At 31.6% G+C, this 24,634-nt stretch overlaps 2 protein-coding genes across 2 annotated transcripts; one reads left to right on the top strand and one right to left on the bottom strand.

Moving 5' to 3' along the window:
• Positions 1 to 1,759: 1,759 nt before the first annotated feature.
• On the bottom strand, positions 1,760 to 14,614 carry LOC143073337 (snRNA-activating protein complex subunit 3-like). Its single transcript, XM_076248788.1, has 9 exons — positions 14,402 to 14,614; positions 11,938 to 12,024; positions 9,678 to 9,774; positions 8,968 to 9,102; positions 5,998 to 6,138; positions 5,443 to 5,525; positions 4,384 to 4,548; positions 3,932 to 4,039; positions 1,760 to 1,917 (listed from the first exon to the last, which is right to left on the bottom strand). Exons 1-9 carry the CDS (start codon positions 14,593 to 14,595, stop codon positions 1,764 to 1,766), a joined length of 1,164 nt encoding a protein of 387 aa, XP_076104903.1. The 5' UTR covers positions 14,596 to 14,614; the 3' UTR covers positions 1,760 to 1,763.
• Positions 14,615 to 14,820: 206 nt separating this feature from the next.
• On the top strand, positions 14,821 to 21,804 carry LOC143073341 (uncharacterized). The gene is made up of 3 exons (XM_076248795.1): positions 14,821 to 14,925; positions 16,429 to 16,645; positions 17,767 to 21,804. Exons 2-3 carry the CDS (start codon positions 16,437 to 16,439, stop codon positions 17,954 to 17,956), a joined length of 399 nt encoding a protein of 132 aa, XP_076104910.1. The 5' UTR covers positions 14,821 to 14,925; positions 16,429 to 16,436; the 3' UTR covers positions 17,957 to 21,804.
• The last annotated feature ends 2,830 nt before the right edge of the window (positions 21,805 to 24,634 follow it).

Genomic DNA, 24,634 nt, shown 5'->3' with positions numbered 1-24,634 from the left:
CTTTTTTTTCAAGTGGTCACTGAACCATGAAAATGAGGTCAAGGACATTGGACATGTGACTGACGGAAACTTCATAACATGAGGCATCTTTATACAAAGTATGAAGCATCCAGGTCTTCCACCTTCTAAAATATAAAGCTTTTAAGAAGTTAGCTAACACCGCCGCCGCCGTAGCCGCCGCCGCCGGATCACTATCCCTATGTCGAGCTTTCTGCAACAAAAGTTGCAGGCTCGACAAAAACTATGAAAATGAGATCAAGGTCAAATGAACCCTCTTAAACGATCTGTACACCTTGCAACAATATCTGAGTAACACCTATTAATGAACAATGACATCATGGTGGTGTGTTCGCCTCGAATGTGGGAGGTGTTGGATTCAAACCCCAGCAGGTTAATCCAAAGAACTCAGTATTTGCTGCATCTCTGCTAAGCATGTGGTATTAAGGAGTGAGAGCAAAGACTAGTGGGCTCAGAGTCACAATAACGTGTCTGGGTAAGGTGACAGGTCTTCCTGGGGATTAATAAATTGTAAACAAGCAGGTTAAACATCCAGCTCAGCGTGTAGGTTTAGTACAAAGCAGGGATGTATATTCATATTACGTTAACAAGTTCTCGTCCTGAATATGCATATTAATTTGCAGCTGGATGTGAAGTTTATGTGAGCCTTTATCTTAAAAACTTTCAACATTAATTCCATAATGAAGAGCAAAGTCTGTTTGTGCATTCATATTATTACTCTAAATTTAGAAATGATTGCATGCATTTATTATTGCGATTTTATTTTAAATGTACAAAAATACGAAATTTTGTTATTGACAAGAAAATCTGCAATCAGATAACAGAATGGGAGTTCTTATTTATTAAGATATTCACCCAGTTGCATTAATTGCATTAATAAAAAGCTCACAATAAGTTCTGAATTTACAGTCATTCCCTGTATGAAAAAGTATTTTAATGGAGTATGGATGTTTAAACTTTGCCCTTCGCTGACAGACTTTCAATATTGGAATGATAGAACCATTGCATTAAAGTGTGACAATTCAAAATATTGACATTCAAAGAATTTCTTTGCTCTCAGTTGAATTGGTGGTAAACATTTTGAATGGATTTTTGCTAAATTTACATGAATGTTATTCCCTGGCACTAAGTGGCTGGGACACATGGTGTTTGTTACCTATGTCTGTCAATCCATCAGTCTTATTTTAAACAGTTGTCCACACTTTTGTTGTTTATGCCTTCAGATATTGCTCTAAATCCTTAATTTATATGCAAGTGCAAAATTCCATTCCAAGATAAAGTGTTGATAAGACTAATACATTTTTACTGGCATGAAGGTTTTTTTTTAATTCTTAAGACCTTATTAGAATAAATAAGGAAAATGTCAACTCTATAAAAAGATCTTTCAGCAATCAAAGTTTCGTAAAGCATATATGAGGAGTTGCGTACAATGTGCACACTAAAATGTACAAAACATTTTTAAGTGCAAAGGGGAAATAACTCTGTTATATGCCTCCAGAGCATGCAGGGTGCCCTAGAAAATATGGTCATCATCATGATAGGATCTAACTGTGAACAAAGTTTCATGAATATGTGACAAAACATATTGTAGCATTAGACTGACAGTAAATCTATATATTGCTTGAATGTTCATTGATGAGATTAATACTGAATGTGCACATATCTGATAATCTGATGAAAGGCAGTATACTTGTATAAAAGACTCATATAAATCTGGTGAACAAATTCAAGAAACTCAATGTCAACTATAAATTTATTGCCGCACTCTGATCAAAGTATTTATAAGCTTTAATATTTCCAATTTTCTTGCCATGTTCGTCATAATGAAATGATTTAAAACACTGATCACAAAAGAAACAAGGATTCTCTGGAGCATGTTCACTGTTGTACACAATCCACCTGAAAAAGATAAAGTACGGTAAGTAAGTAAATTGTTTATTATAGTGACATGTGTAAATTATGTACAGATTATAAACATAATATATGATAAATATTGATACACCCGGCCCAATGGACCTATAAGTCACCTCAAATAAAATCAAATAATTATAAAACAATTATATCATGTTCTAATCTTTTGTTCACGTAAGCAAATTTCAAAAATATATAGACATAAAAATATTTGTAAACAAAAATTTAAGCTTTAAATATGCAAAAAAATTAAGTTTTATACAGCAACTGACATCTTATATGAAATCCACGAACTATATATTTTGTTAATTTTCTTATATGGAAAGTCATTAAAAAATTCAATTTTTCAGAATGATTCAAATCTGTGAAGTTTTCCTCTATTAATAGTTTACCAAAAAAGCTAATGCGACATTCAATATACAATGGACAATCAAACATAAAATGGAACTCAGTTTCAGTTTCTTGATTTTTACAGAATATTCAGTAACCTTCTTCCACACTTTTGAGTATCTACCAGTTTCCAGTATTAATGGTAAAATTTCACTTCTACATTGCGCTAAATGTGACCGCTCAATTTTACTCAAGTTCAAATTAACGTAATTTTCAGTTTCAAAGACTGTTTTAAAGTTCCTATATGTTCGTAATTTTGAAACGCGTTGGACAGAATTCCTCCAGATATCTGAATACAGACAAAAATGTTAGTTTCTACCAATGATAAGTCGACCTCTGATTTCAGATCGTAGAAATTTCCTAGTTCAAGCTGGTCTAGTATATCCTTTACTTCACTGCACCAATTACTTTTACAGCAATCATAGTCAATATTGAATGCTAATTTGGTGATGCGGTTGTTGTCAAATTGAATGAGTTTATTCCAGTATCTCACCATATTGATCCAACGCTTTTAAACTCCAATAAAGTTACAAAAAGAATCATTCAATTCTTATATAATAGTATGTTGGGTAAATGCATAAAATATGATAAAAAACTTGTGTATTTTATCATATTTTATGCATTGACCCAACATATCTCCATTACCATTTTAATAGCATCATAATTGTATATATCTGTGTGAGATCCTACTAAGTACCATTACTTGGCAAAACTTTTAGGAATTTTTGGTCCTCAATGCTCTTCAACTTCATACTTTATTTGGCCTTTGTAACATTTTTTGATTCGACCGTCACCGATGAGTCTTTTATAGACGAAACGCGCATCTGACGTAAATATAAAATTTTAAACCTGGTATCTATGATGAGTTTTTTTACAACAGTTCGCAGATGACTTTCCAATTATTATTTTTTTTATCATTCTGCAATTTGCTTACAAATGGCAGGCAAACTTCATATAAACTAAGAGCAAAGTGTTGATCTCTAAGTAAAGACCATGCCCCCAAGGGTCTAAACAAACTGTTTATTTGTTATATATAAAGCAAGCAATCATTTAAAGGAAGAAATTGTGTGCTTTATCTTATTTTGATAACTGTTTTTTTTTACATTATTTATTTACTTTTTTCAAATTTGCCATATAAGGGGAGATAACTCAGATAATGTTACTTTTACTTTGCTCAGACATTGTAATTAAGATTGACACCTTCTTTCAATGGGTAGGTGGAGTATAACAGTCTGTTAACTATACACAAGGGTTTGATTGATTAATGAATATCAAAATTGTAATATCCATTGTCCAATCAACTCTTTTTTATATAGTAAACAGACTGTTACTCCACCTCTCCATTGAATTTAGGTGTCAATCTTAATTACAATGTCTGAGCAAAGTTGGCAAGCAAGGCATTTAAACTCTTGGTTTGCATGCTTTATTAATTTAACTGTAAAAAAGTCTTATGGTTTTAATTTGGAACCCTGAACTACCTTAAGAATGAAATTTACAATAGTCTTTATACTATATCTGATAAACACATATCAAAATGTGATTAAATTACTTGAAAATGAACTATAGTGCTCCATAAATACATATACTGTATTTATTTTGTTATCAACAGTACCTTGCAGAATGCATCATACAAGATCTACATAATGTTCGTGTTACTCTCTTCTTTTTCATAAGTCTTGGATAATCTCTAATATCAAGACTGTCATCTGAGTTTAACAATCTGAAAGGAACAGACAAAACCATCATTATAAACCCTAGCTTCAATAGTTAGCAGCTGTTAATAAAATCACATTACTTTTTGTTTTGTTTTCTTAAATGTATTGAGTTGTGTGTCTACATTGCTGTTCAGCTATTTCTGTTTGATTGTTTGTACTAACTTAAAGCCAAGTTTACCTGATAAACAAAGGAACTCAAATTGTACTTAAATAAATTGACACTCATTCGACTAACACATTTTCAAGGAATTTCATTTACTCGATTCTTTTCCATGTCAACTTTTCTAGAATTGGGCACTTTGTACACTGACATTACCATTATATAAGTATAACATGATGCAAGCACTACCTTATATCTGTAAATATAATAAGATGTTCACAATCTCCTTGGTGCATATAACAATATGGCTGCCCTAATCTGACATTCAGGTTTAAGAATAATGATTCTTCCATCTTTTCTGTTCTCATTTCACCTATCTTTCTTCCTGGTTGTGAGGCCCACTGCATGATGGAGCTGTGGAGAAATATAGTCAATCATTTATCACTGACATAAAGGTAAATGTTATCATGTATAGACTTTTACATTTACTTTTGGTAAATTTTCATTTAAGCATACAGATTTTGTAACCTCTAATTAAATAAATAAAGATTTACTGTTATAACAATGTTAAGAACTCCCCTGCATTTTCTGCAGCAGTAATTTTAGGACAGCAAAGTGCTTTTTTTTAATTTAATGTACCCCAGGATGTTTAACTATTTTATAACCAGTAAATCAAATGTCTTATTTCTTTACTACAAACTTACAAAACACACTTATTTATCTATTAGTTGAAATTGACTTTAAACTATTTTTTAGTAACTGTGAGCCCTCTTTGAATGGGATCTTGTGTTTTTATGGTGTGATTATGCGCATTTTGACAAGTCAAGCATTTTCCAACTGACTTACATAATTTGTTCATATATTCCACTAACTTAAATACTTCAGACATATTTTGTTTGCTTTCCCAATTATAAAAGGACAATATTAATTGTTTCTCGTTTTTTTTATATAGATTACACCGTTGGTTTTCCCGTTTGAATGGTTTTACACTAGTAATTTTGGGGCCCTTTATAGCTTGTTGTTCGATGTGAGCCAAGGCTCTGTGTTGAAGACCGTACAATGACCTATAATGATTTACTTTTATAAATTGTTATTTGGATGGAGATTTGTCTCATTGGCACTCATACCACATCTTCCTATATCTATAATCTTGGCTTGAGTACAGTAACACTAAATGAATAAAATGAGATATGTACTGTCTACTAATGAGGCAAAACAAAGACTTATATATTGATACAGAAATTGTAGGAAGCATGATCTCATATTTGTCTATGGTTCAGAAGAATTCAGAGATATAATCTGTAATACCTGCCATAGTCTTGACATTCTGGATATCTCATATCATTATAAAACACTCCTTCTATGTAGAAAAATCCAGACTTATATACATCCTGTGTAAAAAGATAAATCATCAACGAAATATATAAAATCATCTTATATAAACAAAGGAAAAAAGTTATAATTTTGGAACACTCATTCTATTTATTGTATTTAGAAACATACCAGCTAATTTATAAGTCTGACATTAAAATGAAATGAGTATTTCATCAGTAAACAGCTTGTTCTTTTTATTTTGAAGCACATTTACAACCAGTTTCCATCATGATGCTGGTCACTTTTGTTTATGGTCATGTTCAGCACAAAATAATGGGATGGAATATATTTGATTAGCTTTTCAACCTCATCTTCATATGTCGAACAATAAAACAACCCAAGTCTTGAACACTGATATATTTTTAAATATTGTCAAAATTAAAGAACAGTTTGGCTTTAAATATATTTTAATTAATTTAGATCATTCATTAACGAAAGATTTGTTTTATCTATTATACAGAACTCTAATAATATTCATCAAACTCTTACCTTTGCATATGGCATAAATTCATTGTCAGGGTTATCACTGAGGTCATGTGCTATAGCAAGGTCATTTACACAACTTATCTTGTCACGTAAATCAGACAACTTCTGTGTTCCGAGAACATTAAAATTCAGATCTGGCATTATCTAAATAATAAAAATATAAATAGTTTCTTAAAACCTTGAGTTCACTTAAAAAATATCCTTTAAAATTTGAATATGCAACAAGATAACAGGAACAAATATTTTAGTGCAAATGTCCAACTATATGAGTTTATTGATAACAAAGTACAGTTAACTCTCGTTGTCTTGAACTCGGTTGACTCGAAGTTTCGGATGAGTCAAAGTTTTCACATGGTCCCGAACTTTATTCTATGCAAAAGTCTGTAATTTGACTCCTGATGAGTCGAAATTTCGGTTGAGTCAAACTAAATTTACGGTCCAAGGTTAACAAAAGAATTCAAAATTCATTTTCTATCTCGAACTAATACACATATGTCAAAACATGACCTCCGGGATTTAACTGGATTAAAGAGTTAATCTGACAATACACGTGTAATTAAATTTCCGGTCACTGACCATGTACTGTATTGATTTATGACATGCTATTTCCATGAGTGTTTACCTAAGATTATCTTTTATGGAATTTTTATTTATATAAATAATTAGTGATACATTATTAATGTTCATGAAAAAGTATTTAAAATGTTTACAAAACAATAAATTTATGATTTACACTAATGAGCATGGGTGTGTATAAAGTGAGGATTATGGCTTCCGTTGATGATCACCTAAAAACTACTCAAAACGGCGTCTTTAATCTTGTTATATTTTCTTTTGAAAAGAAAAAGTGAGATAAAACAAAATGAATAGAAATCAAAATTTTCTTAAATTTTTTGTATCGGAGAATAAACAATTTTGTCAGCTATAACCAACCTGAATAACGAAACTATCGATCGGAAATTACTGTTGGAAAAGCTATAGGATTTTTTTTTAATTGAAACAACTGAATAATTAAAAATAATAAAAGACTGTGACATACAAATACATCGATCTGATACTAGAATATCGATCCCCTTGCCATATTCACCCGGATTTATTTTAGCTTTACCAAGCTAAGCAAGAGTTGTGTCCCTTAGATTTTCAAACTTCTGGTGTTCGTATGAGTCAAACTACGTGTATCTCGAAATATTTCTCTGGTTCGGCTAACTTCGACATAACGAGAGTCGACTGTAATTAGTAAAGCATGAACAAATAAACAGTTCACAAGTCAGCTACATGTAAATATATATATAAAAAAAAAAGTTGGTTTATAGAATTAAAGAAAACGATTGCCAAAAATTCTAAAACTACAATAACCTTTCTTGGAAAATAGATATAGATTTGCCATATGAGTCATTATAAAAAAAAAACCCACTCAAAACGATGTTATTTGGTATGTTTAAGGCAAAAGACATAAAAATATATCAAAATATATCAAAATAACACTTGCATATGTTAGATATGAATGTTTTGTGATACACTGTAGACAGTTTACAGTATGAAATGTTATAAAAATATCCTTAATCTTTTCTTCAACCCTTGGATATAGCCAGAATCAATTGTTATTTTTTACTATAAATCCATTCAGACCTGTCAGAAATAGGACTATTAGTCATTTCAATTGTTATTATGATTTATCACTTTTTATTGCATTTTGATACATACAAACAGTTTTTAATGATTTGGGAGGTGTATGTTGGTTTTATAATAAAAAATTTCACCCAAAGGAAAAGTCTAATTTTTAGGTCAATGGTGTAACCAAAAGACAAATTGGTAGGGTAAGAGTTATCTTTCTCAAGATTTTTAAAAGCAGTTGCAAATTAGTTTCTCCTTTAGTAATGCTACCTGTAAGCATGTTATGCAAAAGAAAACAAACATTTATGTTGAAAATTTAGTGAAAAAATCTTAAAAATAAGTAATTTAGCTATATCATAAATGAAAATAGTGTCCATGGTGTACCCTTATAAAATTATTTATGAAAAAACATTTCCTGAACTTTGAATTATGAAATATATTGATTACAGAAACATGCACCAGCATGACCAGTAATAGGGGAATGGAGCACTTATAATAGGGGAATGGAGCACTTATTTCATAACTGAATCTTAAAATACACCTTAAATCATTGGTGTTACTGTCAATGGTGAGACCATTTTGATAAAATAACACCATTGACCAGTTTAGTAACACCACTTTTTTCGTCCGTCCGTATGTTCGTCCGTCCATCCGTCTGTTCGTCCGTCCATCCGTCTGTCCCACTTCAGGTAAAAGTTTTTGGTCAAGGTTTTTTTTGATAAAAAATTTGAACATGTTGAAATGTGATGTCAATGGTGATACTTTTGTGTCATTGGAGTTACTGAAGGGTCAGTGGTGTTACTATATAATACTATTTATTCATGAATGAAAGTGTTTTTAGGTCATACACGAAGGATTAGGTATATTATTATCGTTTAATCTTATACATTTTACATATATATTCAGTCTAAGTGTATTTTTTAGTATTTACAACAGCCATAATTAGGACAGCCAACTTTTTTAAGAAAATGTATTCTGAAATTTATGTTTGAATAGAATGCACAGCTATATGAATAATAATATAAACCAAAACAACAAATTGGAACAGTTGTTTGATGTTGAACAATAATATTTAGTACTTAGTACTATTGCATATTTCTGCATATCGTTGCTGCCATACTATAGAATAGAGGGACACATTTAAATGTTTTAAACAATGACATTATTTTTCAAAATATTACCTCGTCGAAATTTGCACTTTTTTTTATGACCCATATACTACATATACTTTTATGTTCTAATACCATATTGTATGGTTGTTATATGTGTATTGTAGCTTTTATATCTGGATAACACTTTGAAATTTAACCTTAACAAATGTTGTTAAAATCAGAATGATTGAAATGTAAAATATCAAACCTTATTATGAACATTCTGCATTTTCAGGAATTTAAAAGGAGGGTATACTCTAATATTTATGATGACATTTGGAAGATTAATTTCATATTCTCCAAGATCTTCTCCAGGTTTCTGGTCATGATATAATGCTGAACTCTGAAAAAAAATGTCTTATTAATCCATAATGAATTTGCACAAGATATATACATTTTTTTTCAGAGATTGTCAGTTTTCCTACTGAAGGTTGTAGTTCTCTCAGGGCACTCTAGTTTTCTCTACCAATAAAAACTGACAGCTACAAAATAGCACAATAGTGGTGAAAGTGGCATAAACATCAATCAATCTATCTATTTTATTTTCAGAACAAGTTTAACCTACCACAGCTATGCCAAAATTAACAAAAATCTGATCAATTTACTTTAAAATGACCTCATTTAACATGTTTAATGAAAAAAATTGTATTTGGTAAACATGGTAATGGTTTGTAATTTTCATTAAGTCTTTAAAGATGGATAGATAGATAGTCTTGCTCAGTTTATAAAAGTTACTGCTAGTGAGACAGTCAACGAAAAAGATATCACTGGGAAACTTATAAGTGCATTTGAAGTTTTGAGAAGTCCTTTTACCAATTTAATCCCACCTCCCCCTACTGTATACAAAAAATCGGTGGAAAACACTGAATTCAGTAATAGATTTGAATCCCATTGTTAAAGCTACTTCTAATTCTTTACATTTTTCTCATCCAGGCTTGAGTATTTTAATCTCCTCAACACTGTTGTTTTATATATTTTATCTGCTTCTCGTCTCTCCAGTTCCCTTTTCTGCATCCTGTGTAATATATGTGAATGATAATAAACAACTATTAAATACATTTTAATTGTAATACCTTAAATGTAAAGTCACACTTGATTGTTTTACCACAGGAAGATAATGAAATCATAACAATCTGATTTTTTCCTTAAAAATGTTTACACAAATAATTTCAGGAATGTGACACCCATAATTTAAACATGTTAAAAGTTTCTTTGTTAGTAGGACAAATATATATAGAAAATTGCCTTGGAGTTAAGCCAGACCTCAAGATAAAATGATTTTAAGGGTTGTTTGACACACTGCTATGTGTAGACAGTTGCATCATGAACAACTGATATGCTCATACCATAAAAATGACAAAACAACCAGCTGTTGAATGATAAAGAGTCATGATAATAGCTGTGAAATATTCTGACATTTATTCTTTACTATGGATTCAGTATCATTTGTTGGATACCAATTTTCATGGCTTTCTTGGGTACAGTTGAACCACAAAAATGAAATACATGACAACATTGATATGTCTAACTAACCTGACTGAGACCAAGTCTACAGATTCTGGAATACATGACAACATTGATGTCTGACTAACCTGACTGAGACCAAGTCTACGGATTCTGGAATACATGACAACATTGATATGTCTGACTAACCTGACTTAGACCAAGTCTACGGATTCTGGAATACATGACAACATTGATATGTCTGGCTAACCTGACTGAGACCAATTCTACGGATTCTGGAATACATGACAACATTGATATGTCTGACTTACCTGACTGAGACCAAGTCTACAGATTCTGGAATACATGACAACATTGATATGTCTGACTTACCTGACTGAAACCAGGTCTACGGATTCTGGAATACATGACAACATTGATATGTCTGACTTACCTCACTGAGACCAAGTCTACAGATTCTGGAATACATGACAACATTGATATGTATGACTTACCTGACTGAGACCAAGTCTACAGATTCGGGAATACATGACAACATTGATATGTCTGACTTACCTGACTGAGACCAGGTCTACGGATTCTGGAATACATGACAACATAGATATGTCTGACTTACCTGACTGAGACCAAGTCTACAGATTCTGGAATACATGACAACATTGATATGTCTGACTTACCTGACTGAATCCAGGTCTACAGATTCTGGAATACATGACAACATTGATATGTCTGACTTACCTGACTGAGACCAAGTCTACAGATTCTGGAATACATGACAACATTGATATGTCTGACTTACCTGACTGAAACCAGGTCTACAGATTCTGGAATACATGACAACATTGATATGTCTGACTTACCTCACTGAGACCAAGTCTACAGATTCTGGAATACATGACAACATTGATATGTCTGACTTACCTGACTGAGACCAAGTCTACAGATTCTGGAATACATGACAACATTGATATGTCTGACCAACCTGACTGAGACCAAGTCTACAGATTGTGGAATACATGACAACATTGATATGTCTGACTTACCTGACTGAGACCAAGTCTACAGATTCTGGAATACATGACAACATTGATATGTCTGACTTACCTGACTGAGACCAAGTCTACAGATTCTGGAATACATGACAACATTGATATGTCTGACTAACCTGACTTAGACCAGGTCTACAGATTCTGGAATACATGACAACATTGATATGTCTGACTAACCTGACTTAGACCAGGTCTACAGATTCTGGAATACATGACAACATTGATATGTCTGACTTACCTGACTGAGACCAAGTCTACAGATTCGGGAATACATGACAACATTGATATGTCTGACTTACCTGACTGAGACCAGGTCTACAGATTCTGGAATACATGACAACATAGATATGTCTGACTTACCTGACTGAGACCAAGTCTACAGATTCTGGAATACATGACAACATTGATATGTCTGACTTACCTGACTGAATCCAGGTCTACAGATTCTGGAATACATGACAACATTGATATGTCTGACTTACCTGACTGAGACCAAGTCTACAGATTCTGGAATACATGACAACATTGATATGTCTGACTTACCTGACTGAAACCAGGTCTACAGATTCTGGAATACATGACAACATTGATATGTCTGACTTACCTCACTGAGACCAAGTCTACAGATTCTGGAATACATGACAACATTGATATGTCTGACTTACCTGACTGAGACCAAGTCTACAGATTCTGGAATACATGACAACATTGATATGTCTGTTTTTTCTTCTCCACACAGTAAATTATTTGCACTGAAACATAAAATGGGCGTACTTCATGACAAATAATCGTAAAAATTCTTGCCAAATGATGTTAACAGTAAATTTTAACAATAAAATGTTCACTTATTTTGACAAATCACGTTAAATTTTTTCAGAAATGTCGGCAATGATTATTATTTGAGTCCTCTGTAAAATCCCAATAAGGATATTTTGATCAATCAGGGTAAAATTTTATCATATTTTGACACTAATGGTAGCCGAAAATGACTGTTTGGTGTCAAACGGTAATGGCCATTTATATTATTACCCTCAAGTTGTCAATGTATATTTGTTGCGAATAAGATTTGTTCCTGAGGGAAACAATATCATAATAATATTTGTTCTGCGGAAATTATGTCATGGAATACTTTTTCCATCTGTATTATATTTGTTCCACTGATATTAGGAACTTATCTTATATGTGATGAGTATAACAAATGTTCCAATTATGCTGAAGTTTAGTTTACACCTAATTGATTATTATATAAATAAAAACAGTTTTTAAACAGTCAGGGGACTTACTGAAATAAGTGATTTTTAAATCACTTATTTGAGTAGCAAATTCGAGGTTTTGTCACAAATTGGGATTTTGTAGTTTTTTCAAAATTTTAAACACATAGGTTTAAATAATATCTTTTAATTAGTAAAATTTAAAAAAAATGAACTTTTTGCTTCTTTTAAGTAGCAAGGTTTAAGCCTTTGATGCTATCATTTAGCTAAAAATTCTATTTTAGTTGAAAAAATGCTATAATAATGGCTTTACATAATGAACTGATATTTTCTTCAAAGATTTTTCCCAGCAGTGGGAGTATTTTTGCTGTGAAGTTCAAGGTTTTATCTTTCAGATTATGTAATCAAATTCTACTGTTCGCGATAAAAATATCACTGTTCGGGGGTGTTGAAATTAGTGGGGGTTATTAAAAGAATGATACTTAAAGAAGTGATTTTTTTTAAGGAAATTGAGGTCTGATACTTAAACAAGTGATTTTTATGTCATAATCCTAGATTCAGTACAAGGTCATCACCTGAAATGACCTGGTCATCCTAGGCAACACAGATGTTGGTTCTGATAAGTTTAGAAACATAATTAGTCCCTGGATCATTAGTATTCTATATTTAAAGCTACAATAAAATTAAATCACTTCTTCTAGTGATTAATTTGTACTACTTAAATAGGTGATTGTTAAAGAAAGACAACTCTAACTTCCAACCTTTATGGAAATAATGTTACTTGAATCAGTGATTTAGAAAATCACTTATTTAAGTAAGTCCCCTGACTGTTAAATGCTGATTATATTCTAAATCAAAACAGGTTTTAAATGTTAATTATATGATTATTATGAAAAATGAAAAGTGTTCATGAGTTAGATATATTCACCTGAATGTATACTGAAACATGGAAGCTAATGAGTAAGAGAAAAGATTTATCTTCTTAAAGTATGTAATTATGTTAAAAAGTTTAGCTGTGAAATATAAATGATAATTATATATGTAATCATTGTAATGAGAAATGATTCTTTAATGTCTACAACATTGGGAACAATTATTTCCCATATTCACGATACCTGTTCTTATAATCATTATAAATACCAATTTACCATTCCGGCATTAGTTATGGAAAGAATATAAAATAAAATTTTTGGATCGGAAATGATATTATATAATATTTTTCCAATCAGAATAATATTAATATTTTTTTTCCAATCGGAATAACTATTACATAAGATTTTTCCCCATTTTTTTTCATTTTAATGAATGATACATGTATGTTAAAATGATAAAAGTCAAAATGTTATACCAGTCATAAGATGAAATTTCCACCATAATATTTATTCCAAAGAAAAGTTATTATGTAATAAAACATCCTATTGGAATTTGTTTTATGTGACAAAAATTCTGAGGCATTGTTCCTTTTATTATGCTGATGGAATAAATATCACATAACAATAATTCCAATTGGAACTTTTGTTACATAATAAATTATCTTTGGAATAAATATTTTGACGGAACTAACATTCTGTGACATATGGGGTTCTGATTTCGGATCTGTACACTATATTGTAAGCAATTCTCATTTTTTTTTTGTAATTTCTTGTATCCCGCTAGACATCATTTCCCGTTTTCACAGCACAATAATTTGACTGTCACTTGTCACACTTACAAAAATTCAGCAATCCCTCTTCACACTTAGACCCCAGTGAGACCCACTTGCTACAAATCAGAATTTTTAGGGTATTTTTTGTTTGGTATTGTTGGTTTGGTGCATCATTAGGAGTTTATCTATGTATAGTCTATTGAAAAAATTAATCTAAATGAACATATTTACAAATAAGTCATAGTTCAGACAGAGTTTTCTCCCTTCGCTTACTTGCAAACACTCTCTAATTCGGCTATTGTTTGTCTTTCAACTTCCAGTTCTTGAGCTAGAACATCTCTCATTGGAGTATACTTCTTATCCGTCTCAGAAATACCAGGTATTACTGTTGAATCCCATTTCTGAATGAATTCGCGAATGTTTATCAACTCTGTCGCACCGCGAATATGTCCCTGTCCAGCTTCCATTTATAAAATAATTTTCCATATTACGAATTTTTAGACAAAAAGATTTAATCGTTACTGTTTAAAAAATATTAGATCTAATGACGTTACAACACAACATATTATGCTATAGCTAACATGTTTACTCACTGTAGTATTTTATAACTATAGAGTCAAAGTAAATTATATAAGCAATAAGGGTAAAAGATTTTTTACTTTTATTCGTTTTCCTCCAAATTTTGGCGGGAATTATCCACGTGTAGTTTACAAAACGTAAACAACAACAGAAAAATTACTGACACTAACATTTGACCGGTGTATTAGATTTATTTCTTGTTGAAGACAAATTAAGTGGTAAGGCCCATTATTGGAATGGTTAATTGATGTTTTTGACCAAATCAGTTTGTAATATTCTGTTAATATAAATTAAACAGCATTTTAAATTGAATAATTGAGACTGGGGACAGTTAACAAAATTATATATCAGAGACATGTTTTTAAATATATATGTTTCTGATTGAGACACTGCCTGTGGTAAAATCCCTTCATTGAGAGTGATAAACAATATCTAACTGAGTCTTTCCCAATTAAGCTTATTGTAACAGTTAAGGTTCATCATAACCTTTTGGCTAAAATGGCCGTATTTACACCCCAAATTTTACTCTGAGTACAGACTAACATATACACCTGCAACAGTTTTAAGGGATGGCAGGAACTAGATATATAAATTTTAAATGCATTTTATGTTTCAGAAAATTATAAACTTTTCTAGATTTTGCTATCCATTTTTTTCGTTCCTGCAGAAGGTGCAAAAATTAACTAAGTAGTGAAAACGATTGAGAAGCTCAGTGGCGGATCCAGGGGGGTGGGTGGGGGGGGGGGGGGTCCGGGGGTTGGAACCCCCCCTTTTTTTTGGCCGATCAATGCATTTGAATGGGAGCATATAGTTGGAACCCCCCCTTTACTCTGGGTTGGGAACCCCCCTTTTTAAAATGGCTGGATCCGCCACTGAAGCTCCCCTCACATAATCAATGTTGTGGGTAGTATTGATTTAAATGGACAATAGATGGACAATAGACACCTGTAAACAATAGGTGATTTAACAGGTTTAAACTGTGTAACTGAGTGGACCGTATCAAATGAAACTCAGGTGTTTGTTTATTTTGCTATCTTCTGCAGACTGGAAAAAAATGAACATCAAAATCCAGGTAAGTTTATAATTTTCTGAAACGTAGCTAGACTTCATATAACTTTTATATATCTAGTTCCTGCCATGCCTTAAAACTTTCCTGGATGTACCAGTTTGTCTGTACTCATAGTAATTTTGGAGGTGTAAACACGGCCATATTTTTCAATTCCTTATGATGAACCTTAAAATGGAAACAAAAAAACTATTTTGATATTAAAAAAAAACTAGTACTCTTGACTTGATTGTCAACTTTTAGTAGTTGATACCCACTTGTATATTTTCATTATAACTCTCTCACCCTTTGTTAAAGTTACTTCATTTGTCATGAATAAAAAAAAGTCTTTATATATTATAGTATTTAATTGTCTACTGTCATCATGGTCATGTACTGTTATCAACAGGTAGTGGAATTACAAAAGACTTGTAATAGAAAACACACTTAATTTCAATTATATTACAAAATACCAAAAACATAAACAAATAAAAACATTAAAGCAAATCATAGAAGACTTACATAGGGCTTGAACTGGCCCCTTGACGAAAAAAATGGTTCAATATATATAGGAAATCACTGAAGCATGACTGGAGTGGGCCCCCTTACAATTATCAATTTGGACACTTATAAAGATAAAAATGATGATTTATTACGTACATGAATAACTTTGTAGATTCCAATATGTTGGGTGTAATCATAAGCGTTGTAGCAAGTCAGATCATTGGAACAATATGGTATTCCTCATACTTCCTTGGCAAACCATGGATGAACAACAACTATCCTGGGAAGTCTTCAGAACAGATCAGTAGAGAAGGCAATTTTCCTGTAGCGATTGGTGTCTGTATTGTTGGACAAGCTTGTCTTGCTCTTGTTCTTCATTACATACTACTGTAAGACTATAATATTATAAGAAATTTCAAAAGTACAACTACTCAATTGAATGTAAACAGAACCCTTTTTTTTTTTTAAATAACAACAACAAACAAAAAAACAATAAATTTGGAACAGTATACATGGTATAAATGAAAAAACATATGCATCTGTATCATCTTGGTCATGAAAAGATATTTTACAAAAATCAAATTGAATGCAATGAGGTCACCGGTGACTTTACATGTTCCTTAGATAAAATCATTTACCTGACATAATCAATTGTTTCTCATGATCCTTACCTGAAAATTTTAAGGTTGAATGATCAAATGAAATTGACCATATTTGCCAAAAAAATGGTTCATATGTATTATGGACTCTTTCTATCAAAATCAATGTGGAGAAATATGTTTTAGTGTGTTGTTTGGTGTCTTAATTTTATAGCCTGATATTCTTTTAACACAGATAACAGAAACCATTGAGAATTTTCCACAAAAGAAAAGTTTAAAATGAGCATAAGTTTACAGGAAAGTGTGATATACATTTAGGGAAGCCTGACCACATAATCAAACATTCTTCCTGTACTTCTAAACATCATGACTTCATAATCAGTCTGTTGTGAGCTTGACAATGATTACCGGTAATTACTTGTAACTGCTCTTCATACACCAAATTCCTCTTTTCTGGTTCCTTAAATTAGAAGTGGGGTTAATACTTAGTATGACAATATGTTTGAAACTTCTTGTTTAGTTGATCCAATTTTCTAGGATAGAGGAACAAATGGTTTTAGATGGTTTTTGCCAAAGTCTGTATACAAATCTATAGTAAATATAATTATATATATATACTGTTGAACATTGAAATTATTGGTGTACTAACTACTAACATCAACAAAATTCATGAAATGTATCCCATAAATAATAATGAATCCACAGTATATTATTCCTGGTTAATGATTCCATGATGACTCAGATTGCATAGGGTATGTGCATGCTTTTACTATTGTTGGGTTATGCTGTAATTTGATATAAAACTATAAATTTTAGTATTTGTCAATATCTTAAATGTTTTACTGCACATACAATCTGTTTACAAAGATCTTAATGTAATCAATTAAGAATAAATTGCTATTATATTACAGGTCTTATCTTGGCATATCTGGAGTAGAAGGTGCCATCAGAGTCGGTGTTGGACTTGGAGTTCTGGTAACCATTAGTGACATCCCTCACTGTTTGTTTTCCTGTAGAGCAGTGATTGTTTTCATCATTGACCATTTGTATGACATAGCTGTGTTTGTTGCAATGTGTACCTCCATTGTACATTTTGGATGAACATTTGTTCAGGAGTTGTCGATACATGTAGTCTGTTTATGCTATATGCATGCTCATTATAGACATAGTTTTATTACTGATTGATACAAATTATTAAGTATTTCTGTGATTATCCATATTTATAGTGCCATAAATATCAGGTAGAAACTTGGATGAATAGCAAGTTTTTCTCCTTGTGGAATTTTTTCATTTTGTTGTTTTTGTTTATATGTTATGCTTTTTACATAGACCTTTATATTTCAGTGTTTTACAAATCTTTATAAAAAACATTTGTTGCACTAATTGCACTCAGACAATGTTTGTTTATAAATATCAGTATCACCATTAGTTTTAGTCATATTTACGTTTCTAAACAAGTATAGGAGAATTTGTTTTTGACCTTTTTTTCAAAATTTTACAGTAAATCATTGGTCTTTTCCAACATAACTCTAATACACCATGTACAATGTGGAATGATAACTCTAATCCACTGTGGAATGATAACTCTAATACACTGTGGAATGATTTTATTGTTATTGAAATTTATATCATATCACTTTATGTGCTGTTTTCTTATATTTTCTTTGAAAAATGATTGCAAATTACAATATATTTTGATATTACCGATAATGAAAAGCAGGGAATCCAGAAATAGAAATTGTACAATACATCAGAGACGATGGGTTGTCAGTACACCTTATGTATACTTATGCTCAGAATGTGTTAAAGTTTTTCAAACATCAATAACTTGTCAAAACGTAGTGGAATATTAAAACAATTAGACAGAATCTTCTCAATGATGAAAACAATTTATTCACAGTAAAATGTTGAGTTATTATTCTGTATTTTACTGATAAATTGACTTGGCAGTTAACATTTAGATATAGTGTGGATTTTAGACTACAATATCTTTGTCAAATCTTATTTATATAACTTGGACAGAAGCTTCTTCAAGATTAAGAACGACATCTGATGTCAAAATTTTCACCGTTTTACTGGTATTTGTTCTTAGTCTTACCCTTTTTCAAGAGTAATATCAGGTGATACTTTCAAATTTTGTTCTTTCTCTTCTGATCAAGTTTTTAATATTCATAGATATATATTTATTTCATATTTAATATATAATCATATCCAAGATTGTATTTTCGGAGCATATGATTGTTTAAGGGTTTTTAATTATTTATAGAATGATAGTTTTAAGCGCGCATTTTATTTGTAACATAAAAATTAATTCTAAATGCACCATGTAGTGTTTGCTACAGGAAAATTCATATCAAGCCCCCGAGTTTAACTTCCGGTAAACTGTCAAGCGAAAACTATTTGTAAACAAGTTGTCATCCCAAGCAGCTAGATGATCAGGAAAAGTTTCTCACAGATTGATGTATGTAAATTCATACAAAAAAATGAAAAATGAGAACACAATGAAAAGAAATTTAGAAAGTTATGAATCTGCTGTTGTTGAAAAAAATGTAAAAATCAACAGTGGAAATCACAAAAGTTACTGTAAAATTTTTACGTCATAAAGAATTTAGAAAATATATGACCCCTCAGGAAAAGTTATTGTTGTAATATGACATCGAAAGTTCAAACGGAACATATTTCTAAATCATAGTAGCAATATGGTGTATTCTTCCTCAGCATTATTTGGAAATGTAACACTTTAAGTCGTTTAATATTTACAATTCTGAGAATTAATATATTTATTGTGAATTATTTGTTAAACTTTTCACAAAACTTTGTTTACTCACTGTGATACAAACTTGGTTTACTCGTTGTGATACAAATTTGGCATTGCATTTGTTTAAATAATTAAATTTAACTGTCAAGAGTGGAGAAATATCGTAATACACAAGTTATAGTGTCGGAATCTGTTTCTCTGATGACTTTAATCATTCTTTTTCAAAGATTTCCCGAAACTTGTATTCTTTATATATGACGTCATCAGGCAAGGTCGCCTTTTTTCATGACGTCACAATAGGAAAATTGAGAAGAAAGCAAAACATTTTGAAGTCATAATCAAATTTCGACTAATCATTTACCGAGAACAGATTTTTCACTAGTGAGGAGAAATATTTTTCTCACACTAGTCAGGAAATGTGAAAATAGAACAAACATTAGAGAAACAAATTTTGATAACTCACTGTGATACATTTTTCAAATTTTTTCCGTTAAATGTTTTTTGGAATTTTTGTTGAAAATATCAAACATAATTTGGTTTAATGCTATCTTTTTTCTCTTGCTTTAAAATATGGGATAAATAGATTATTACATGGCATTTTCCATATGGTCCGTGGTATCAGCCCATGACCCATATCAAGCCCTCTGGTTTGATATGGGAGTCTAGGGCTGATACCAGGGCCAATACAGAAAATGCCATGTAATAATCTATAATTACTCTGCCTCTGTAACATGGATTTATTTGATGTTAAGTCTTGAATCTTTTCATTGTGTTATCAATTTTCAGATCTGTCAAGCAGATAGATAACTCCTGTATTATCCCCAATACCGGGTAATTTGAATTTTTATGATTATGGAATTTTCTTTGCATGTTTTATTGAGGAAGGATATAATTATATTGGGTCTGGACCTTTATAATGTTGAGTTGTACTGTGAAAGGGCATTAATTATATGAAAACTTCATGTATAAATTTTGGACGATTACAGAAACAAATATAAATGGTGATATGGTCAGATTTACACTTCAAAAAATGAAAATTTGGCATTGCATTTGTTTAAACTGTTCTCATAATACATTCCTAATAAAAGCAATGTTTTAAATGTAGTGCCTCTGACCCATTACATTTTTTTCCAAATTGCCTGCTATGTTCTGGTTGTTGTCTCTTTGACACATTCCACATTTCTATTTTCAATTTTATTTTATATATAACTACCTCAAACATAAATTTTATATGTAAACTTTTTACTTTTATTGTCATTTTTGGACGTACTTTTTGATATAACAATTGTTTGCAATTTCATAAATTTTCTGTGTAGACATCTCCATCATATAGCTGTTTTATATATATATACAAATTACAATAGTGTTGAAAATTTCTGTGGGTACTTCTACATCATCATCATTCAGCAAAGAATGAATAGGTTAACTACATATAGTTTATCAAGCTGTTAATTGATCTGAAAATGTTATTATATTGTTTATATATCTGACTTTTTATGCCCCACCTACGATAGTAGAGGGGCATTATGTTTTCTGGTCTGTGGCTCCGTTCGATCGTTCGTCCGTCCGTCCGTTCAGGTTAAAGTTTTTGGTCAAGGTAGTTTTTCATGAAGCTGAAGTCCAATCAACTTGAAACTTAGTACACTTGTTGCTTATGATATGATCTTTCTAATTTTAAAGCCAAATTAGACTTTTGACCCCAATTTCACGGTCCACTGAACATAGAAAATGAAAGTTGGAGTTTCAGGTTAAAGTTTTTGGTCAAGGTAGTTTTTGATGAAGCTGAAGTCCAATCAACTTGAAACTTAATACACTTGTTGCTTATGATATGATCTTTATAATTTTAAAGCCAAATTAGACTTTTGACCCCAATTTCACGGTCCACTGAACATAGAAAATGAAAGTGGGAATTTCAAGTTAAAGTTTTTGGTCAAGGTAGTTTTTGATAAAATTGAAGTCCAATCAACTTGAAACTTAGTACATATGTTCCCTATAGTATAATCTTTCTTATTTTAATGCCAAATTAGATTATTACCCAATTTCACGGTCCATGGAACATGGAAAAGGATAGTGCGAGTGGGGCATCCATGTACTTTGGACACATTCTTGTTTATTATATTGTTTATATATCTTGCCAAAGAAAGCTTTTAGTTTTTAACCGCATATAATTAAAATGATGATTTGAAATGATTGAGCTTTTTTTTTAAGTTTGTGAGAAGAATTGAAAGCATTATACAAGAGATGTACATTGCTATAAGACTTCTTGAGTCAAAGCATCATGATTGACACATATATCCTAGCTATGGGCATGGACGTTTATTTTTTATACACCAGCTTATTGGACATATTAAGTTATACTGTCAGTCCGTCAACATGCGGAAAATAACTGAAAACACTTCAACTAATTTGCATGAAACTTTCATGAATTGTTTATATCTATTCATGCTCCATTTTATTTTAAAAAATTTAGATTTTATTTTTCCGTCAAAAGATTTAATTCATACAAAAGGGGTAATTTTCCATTTTTCGTACAATAAGTTAATAAATAGTGCTTTGAGCAGTTTTTCATGAAACTTTTGATAATTGGTTTAATTCTATTAAAGACCTCCCTTACAGATATTTAGCTCATCTGGCCCAAAAGGGCAACTGAGTTTTTCTGATCACTTGGCATCTGGCGTTGGCTTTGTTGACTTATACATAAATCCCTGAAACTACTTGGCCACAATTATATTTGAAAATGAGGTCAAGGTCAGATAAACCAAACTTGAAATACATGTACACCTTGCAAACATTCCATACATTAAATATAGTTGACCTATTGCACATCGATAAAACAAACAGTTTAACTAAACCAGAGAAACTTAGCCTTGATCATTGAAACATGAAAATGAGGCCAAGGTCTGATGAACACTGCCAGACAGACATGTACACCTTACAATCATGTGTTATATAAAGTTGACCTTTTAGCATATAGTACCTAAGAAACAAACTAAACAAGGTAAACTTAAGATTGACCAATGAACCATGAAAATGAGGACATGATCAAATGATAATTACCAGACTGACATGTACATCGTAAAGTATTTCCAAACACCAAATACATGTATAGTTGACCTATTGCACATAGTATTAAAGAGAGGGGGTAGGAGGGGTCCTGATCCCGAAATCCCGGACTTAAAAACACCAGATCCCGAAATCCTGGGCTTAAAAACACGAAATCCGGAGGTCCCGAAATTCGAAAAAAGAATTCCCGGATCCCAAAATCCTGAGCTTAAAAACGCCCAATCCTGGAGTCCCGATAAAGGTCCTATCCCCCTCATTAAATCAACAGACCAAAATACAAAAACTTATCTTATTCACTGAACCATGAAAATGAGGTCAAGGTCAGAGGACACTTTGTCAGACGGACATGTATATTTTATTATCATTCCATACACCAACCAGATGCTCCGCAGGGCGTAGCTTTATACGACCGCAGAGGTTGAACCCTGAACGGTTGGGGCAAGTATGGACACAACATTCAAGCTGGATTCAGCTCTAAATTTGGATTGTGATTAAATAGTTGACACAGCATAGGTTTCTGACACAGAATGAATGTGTTCTAATGAACTTAAAATTTTTGTTTTCTCTTAGAGCAATTCACTATGCTGTTGAATATTAATCCTCTCAAAACAAGTATGTGTCCTCAGTACACGAATGCCCCACTCGCACTATCATTTTCCATGTTCAGTGGACCGTGAAATTGGGGTAAAAACTCTAATTTGGCATTAAAATTAGAAAGATCATATCATAGGGGACATGTGTACTAAGTTTGAAGTCGATTGGACTTAAACTTCATCAAAAACTACCTTGACCAAAAACTTTAACCTGAAGCGGGACAGACGGACGGACGAACGAACGGACAGACGGACGGACGAACGAACGGACAGACGGACGGACGGACGGACGCACAGACCAGAAAACATAATGCCCCTCTACTATCGTAGGTGGGGCATAAAAATGTTTGAAGAAATTTTCTTTTTTATTTATGAAATTTCAAATGAGAAAAATTGAACCCAATTTTTTTAATCACATCCCCCTTTCCCTTATTCCAAAACTAATCTCAATTAAAATTTCTAATGGAGTTTGCAACAATAACTACTCATTTAAATACATCATAAAATATTAAGATGTAAAAAAAACTGCTTGTTATCACTGAATGTTATTTATTATAATTTATCAGTTGGTAGTAAAAAGTGAATATACATTGTATATTGTATATAACAAAGATTTAAGTTGATTCTGGACAAAGAAAGATAACTCCAATTAAAAAAAAAATCTTGCTATTGCACAATATTTTGCAATTAGATATTTCTTGCTTACTATTCTGGACAAAGAAAGATAACTCTAATTAAAAAAAAATTTGCTATTTCACAATATTGTGCAATTAGATATTTCTTGCCATTGCGCAATACTGTGCAATTGAAAAGACTTGCTATTGCACAACACTTAATATAATAATTTTAGATCCTGATTTGGACCAACTTGAAAACTGGGCCCATAATAAAAAAATCTAAGTACATTTTTGGATTCAGCATATCAAAGAACCCCAAGATTTCAATTTTTGTTGAAATCAGACTAAGTTTAATTTTGGACCCTTTGGACTTTAGTGTAGACCAATTTGAAAACAGGACCAAAAATGAAGAATCTACATACACAGTTAGATTTGATATATCAAAGAACCCCATTTATTCAATTTTTGATGAAATCAAACAAAGTTTAATTTTGGACCCCGATTTGGACCAACTTGAAAACTGGGCCAATAATCAAGAATCTAAGTACATTTTTAGATTCAGCATATCAAAAAACCTAACTGATTCATTTTTTGTCAAAATCAAACTAAGTTTAATTTTGGACCCTTTGGACCTTAATGTAGACCAATTTGAAAACGGGACCAAAAGTTAAGAATCTACATACACAGTCATGACAGTTAGATTCGGCATATCAAAGAACCCCAATTATTCAATTTTGATGAAATCAAA

This window comes from Mytilus galloprovincialis, chromosome 4, assembly GCF_965363235.1.
Source record: "Mytilus galloprovincialis chromosome 4, xbMytGall1.hap1.1, whole genome shotgun sequence".
Taxonomy (NCBI): domain Eukaryota; kingdom Metazoa; phylum Mollusca; class Bivalvia; order Mytilida; family Mytilidae; genus Mytilus; species Mytilus galloprovincialis.
The sequence above is the reverse complement of the archived record's forward strand: the minus strand, read 5'-3'. Positions and strand labels throughout refer to the sequence as shown.

Coding starts and splice junctions, on each gene's coding strand:
- LOC143073337 (XM_076248788.1), bottom strand. CDS start 14,595: ATGGAAGCTGGACAGGGACATATTCGCGGTGCGACAGAGTTGATAAAC. Junction 6,139..8,967: donor TGCAGAATGTTCATAATAAG/GTTTGATATTTT, acceptor TTTATTATTTAG/ATAATGCCAGATCTGAATTT. Junction 5,526..5,997: donor AATTTATGCCATATGCAAAG/GTAAGAGTTTGA, acceptor CTTTTTACACAG/GATGTATATAAGTCTGGATT.
- LOC143073341 (XM_076248795.1), top strand. CDS start 16,437: ATGTTGGGTGTAATCATAAGCGTTGTAGCAAGTCAGATCATTGGAACA. Junction 16,646..17,766: donor GTTCTTCATTACATACTACT/GTAAGACTATAA, acceptor ATTATATTACAG/GTCTTATCTTGGCATATCTG.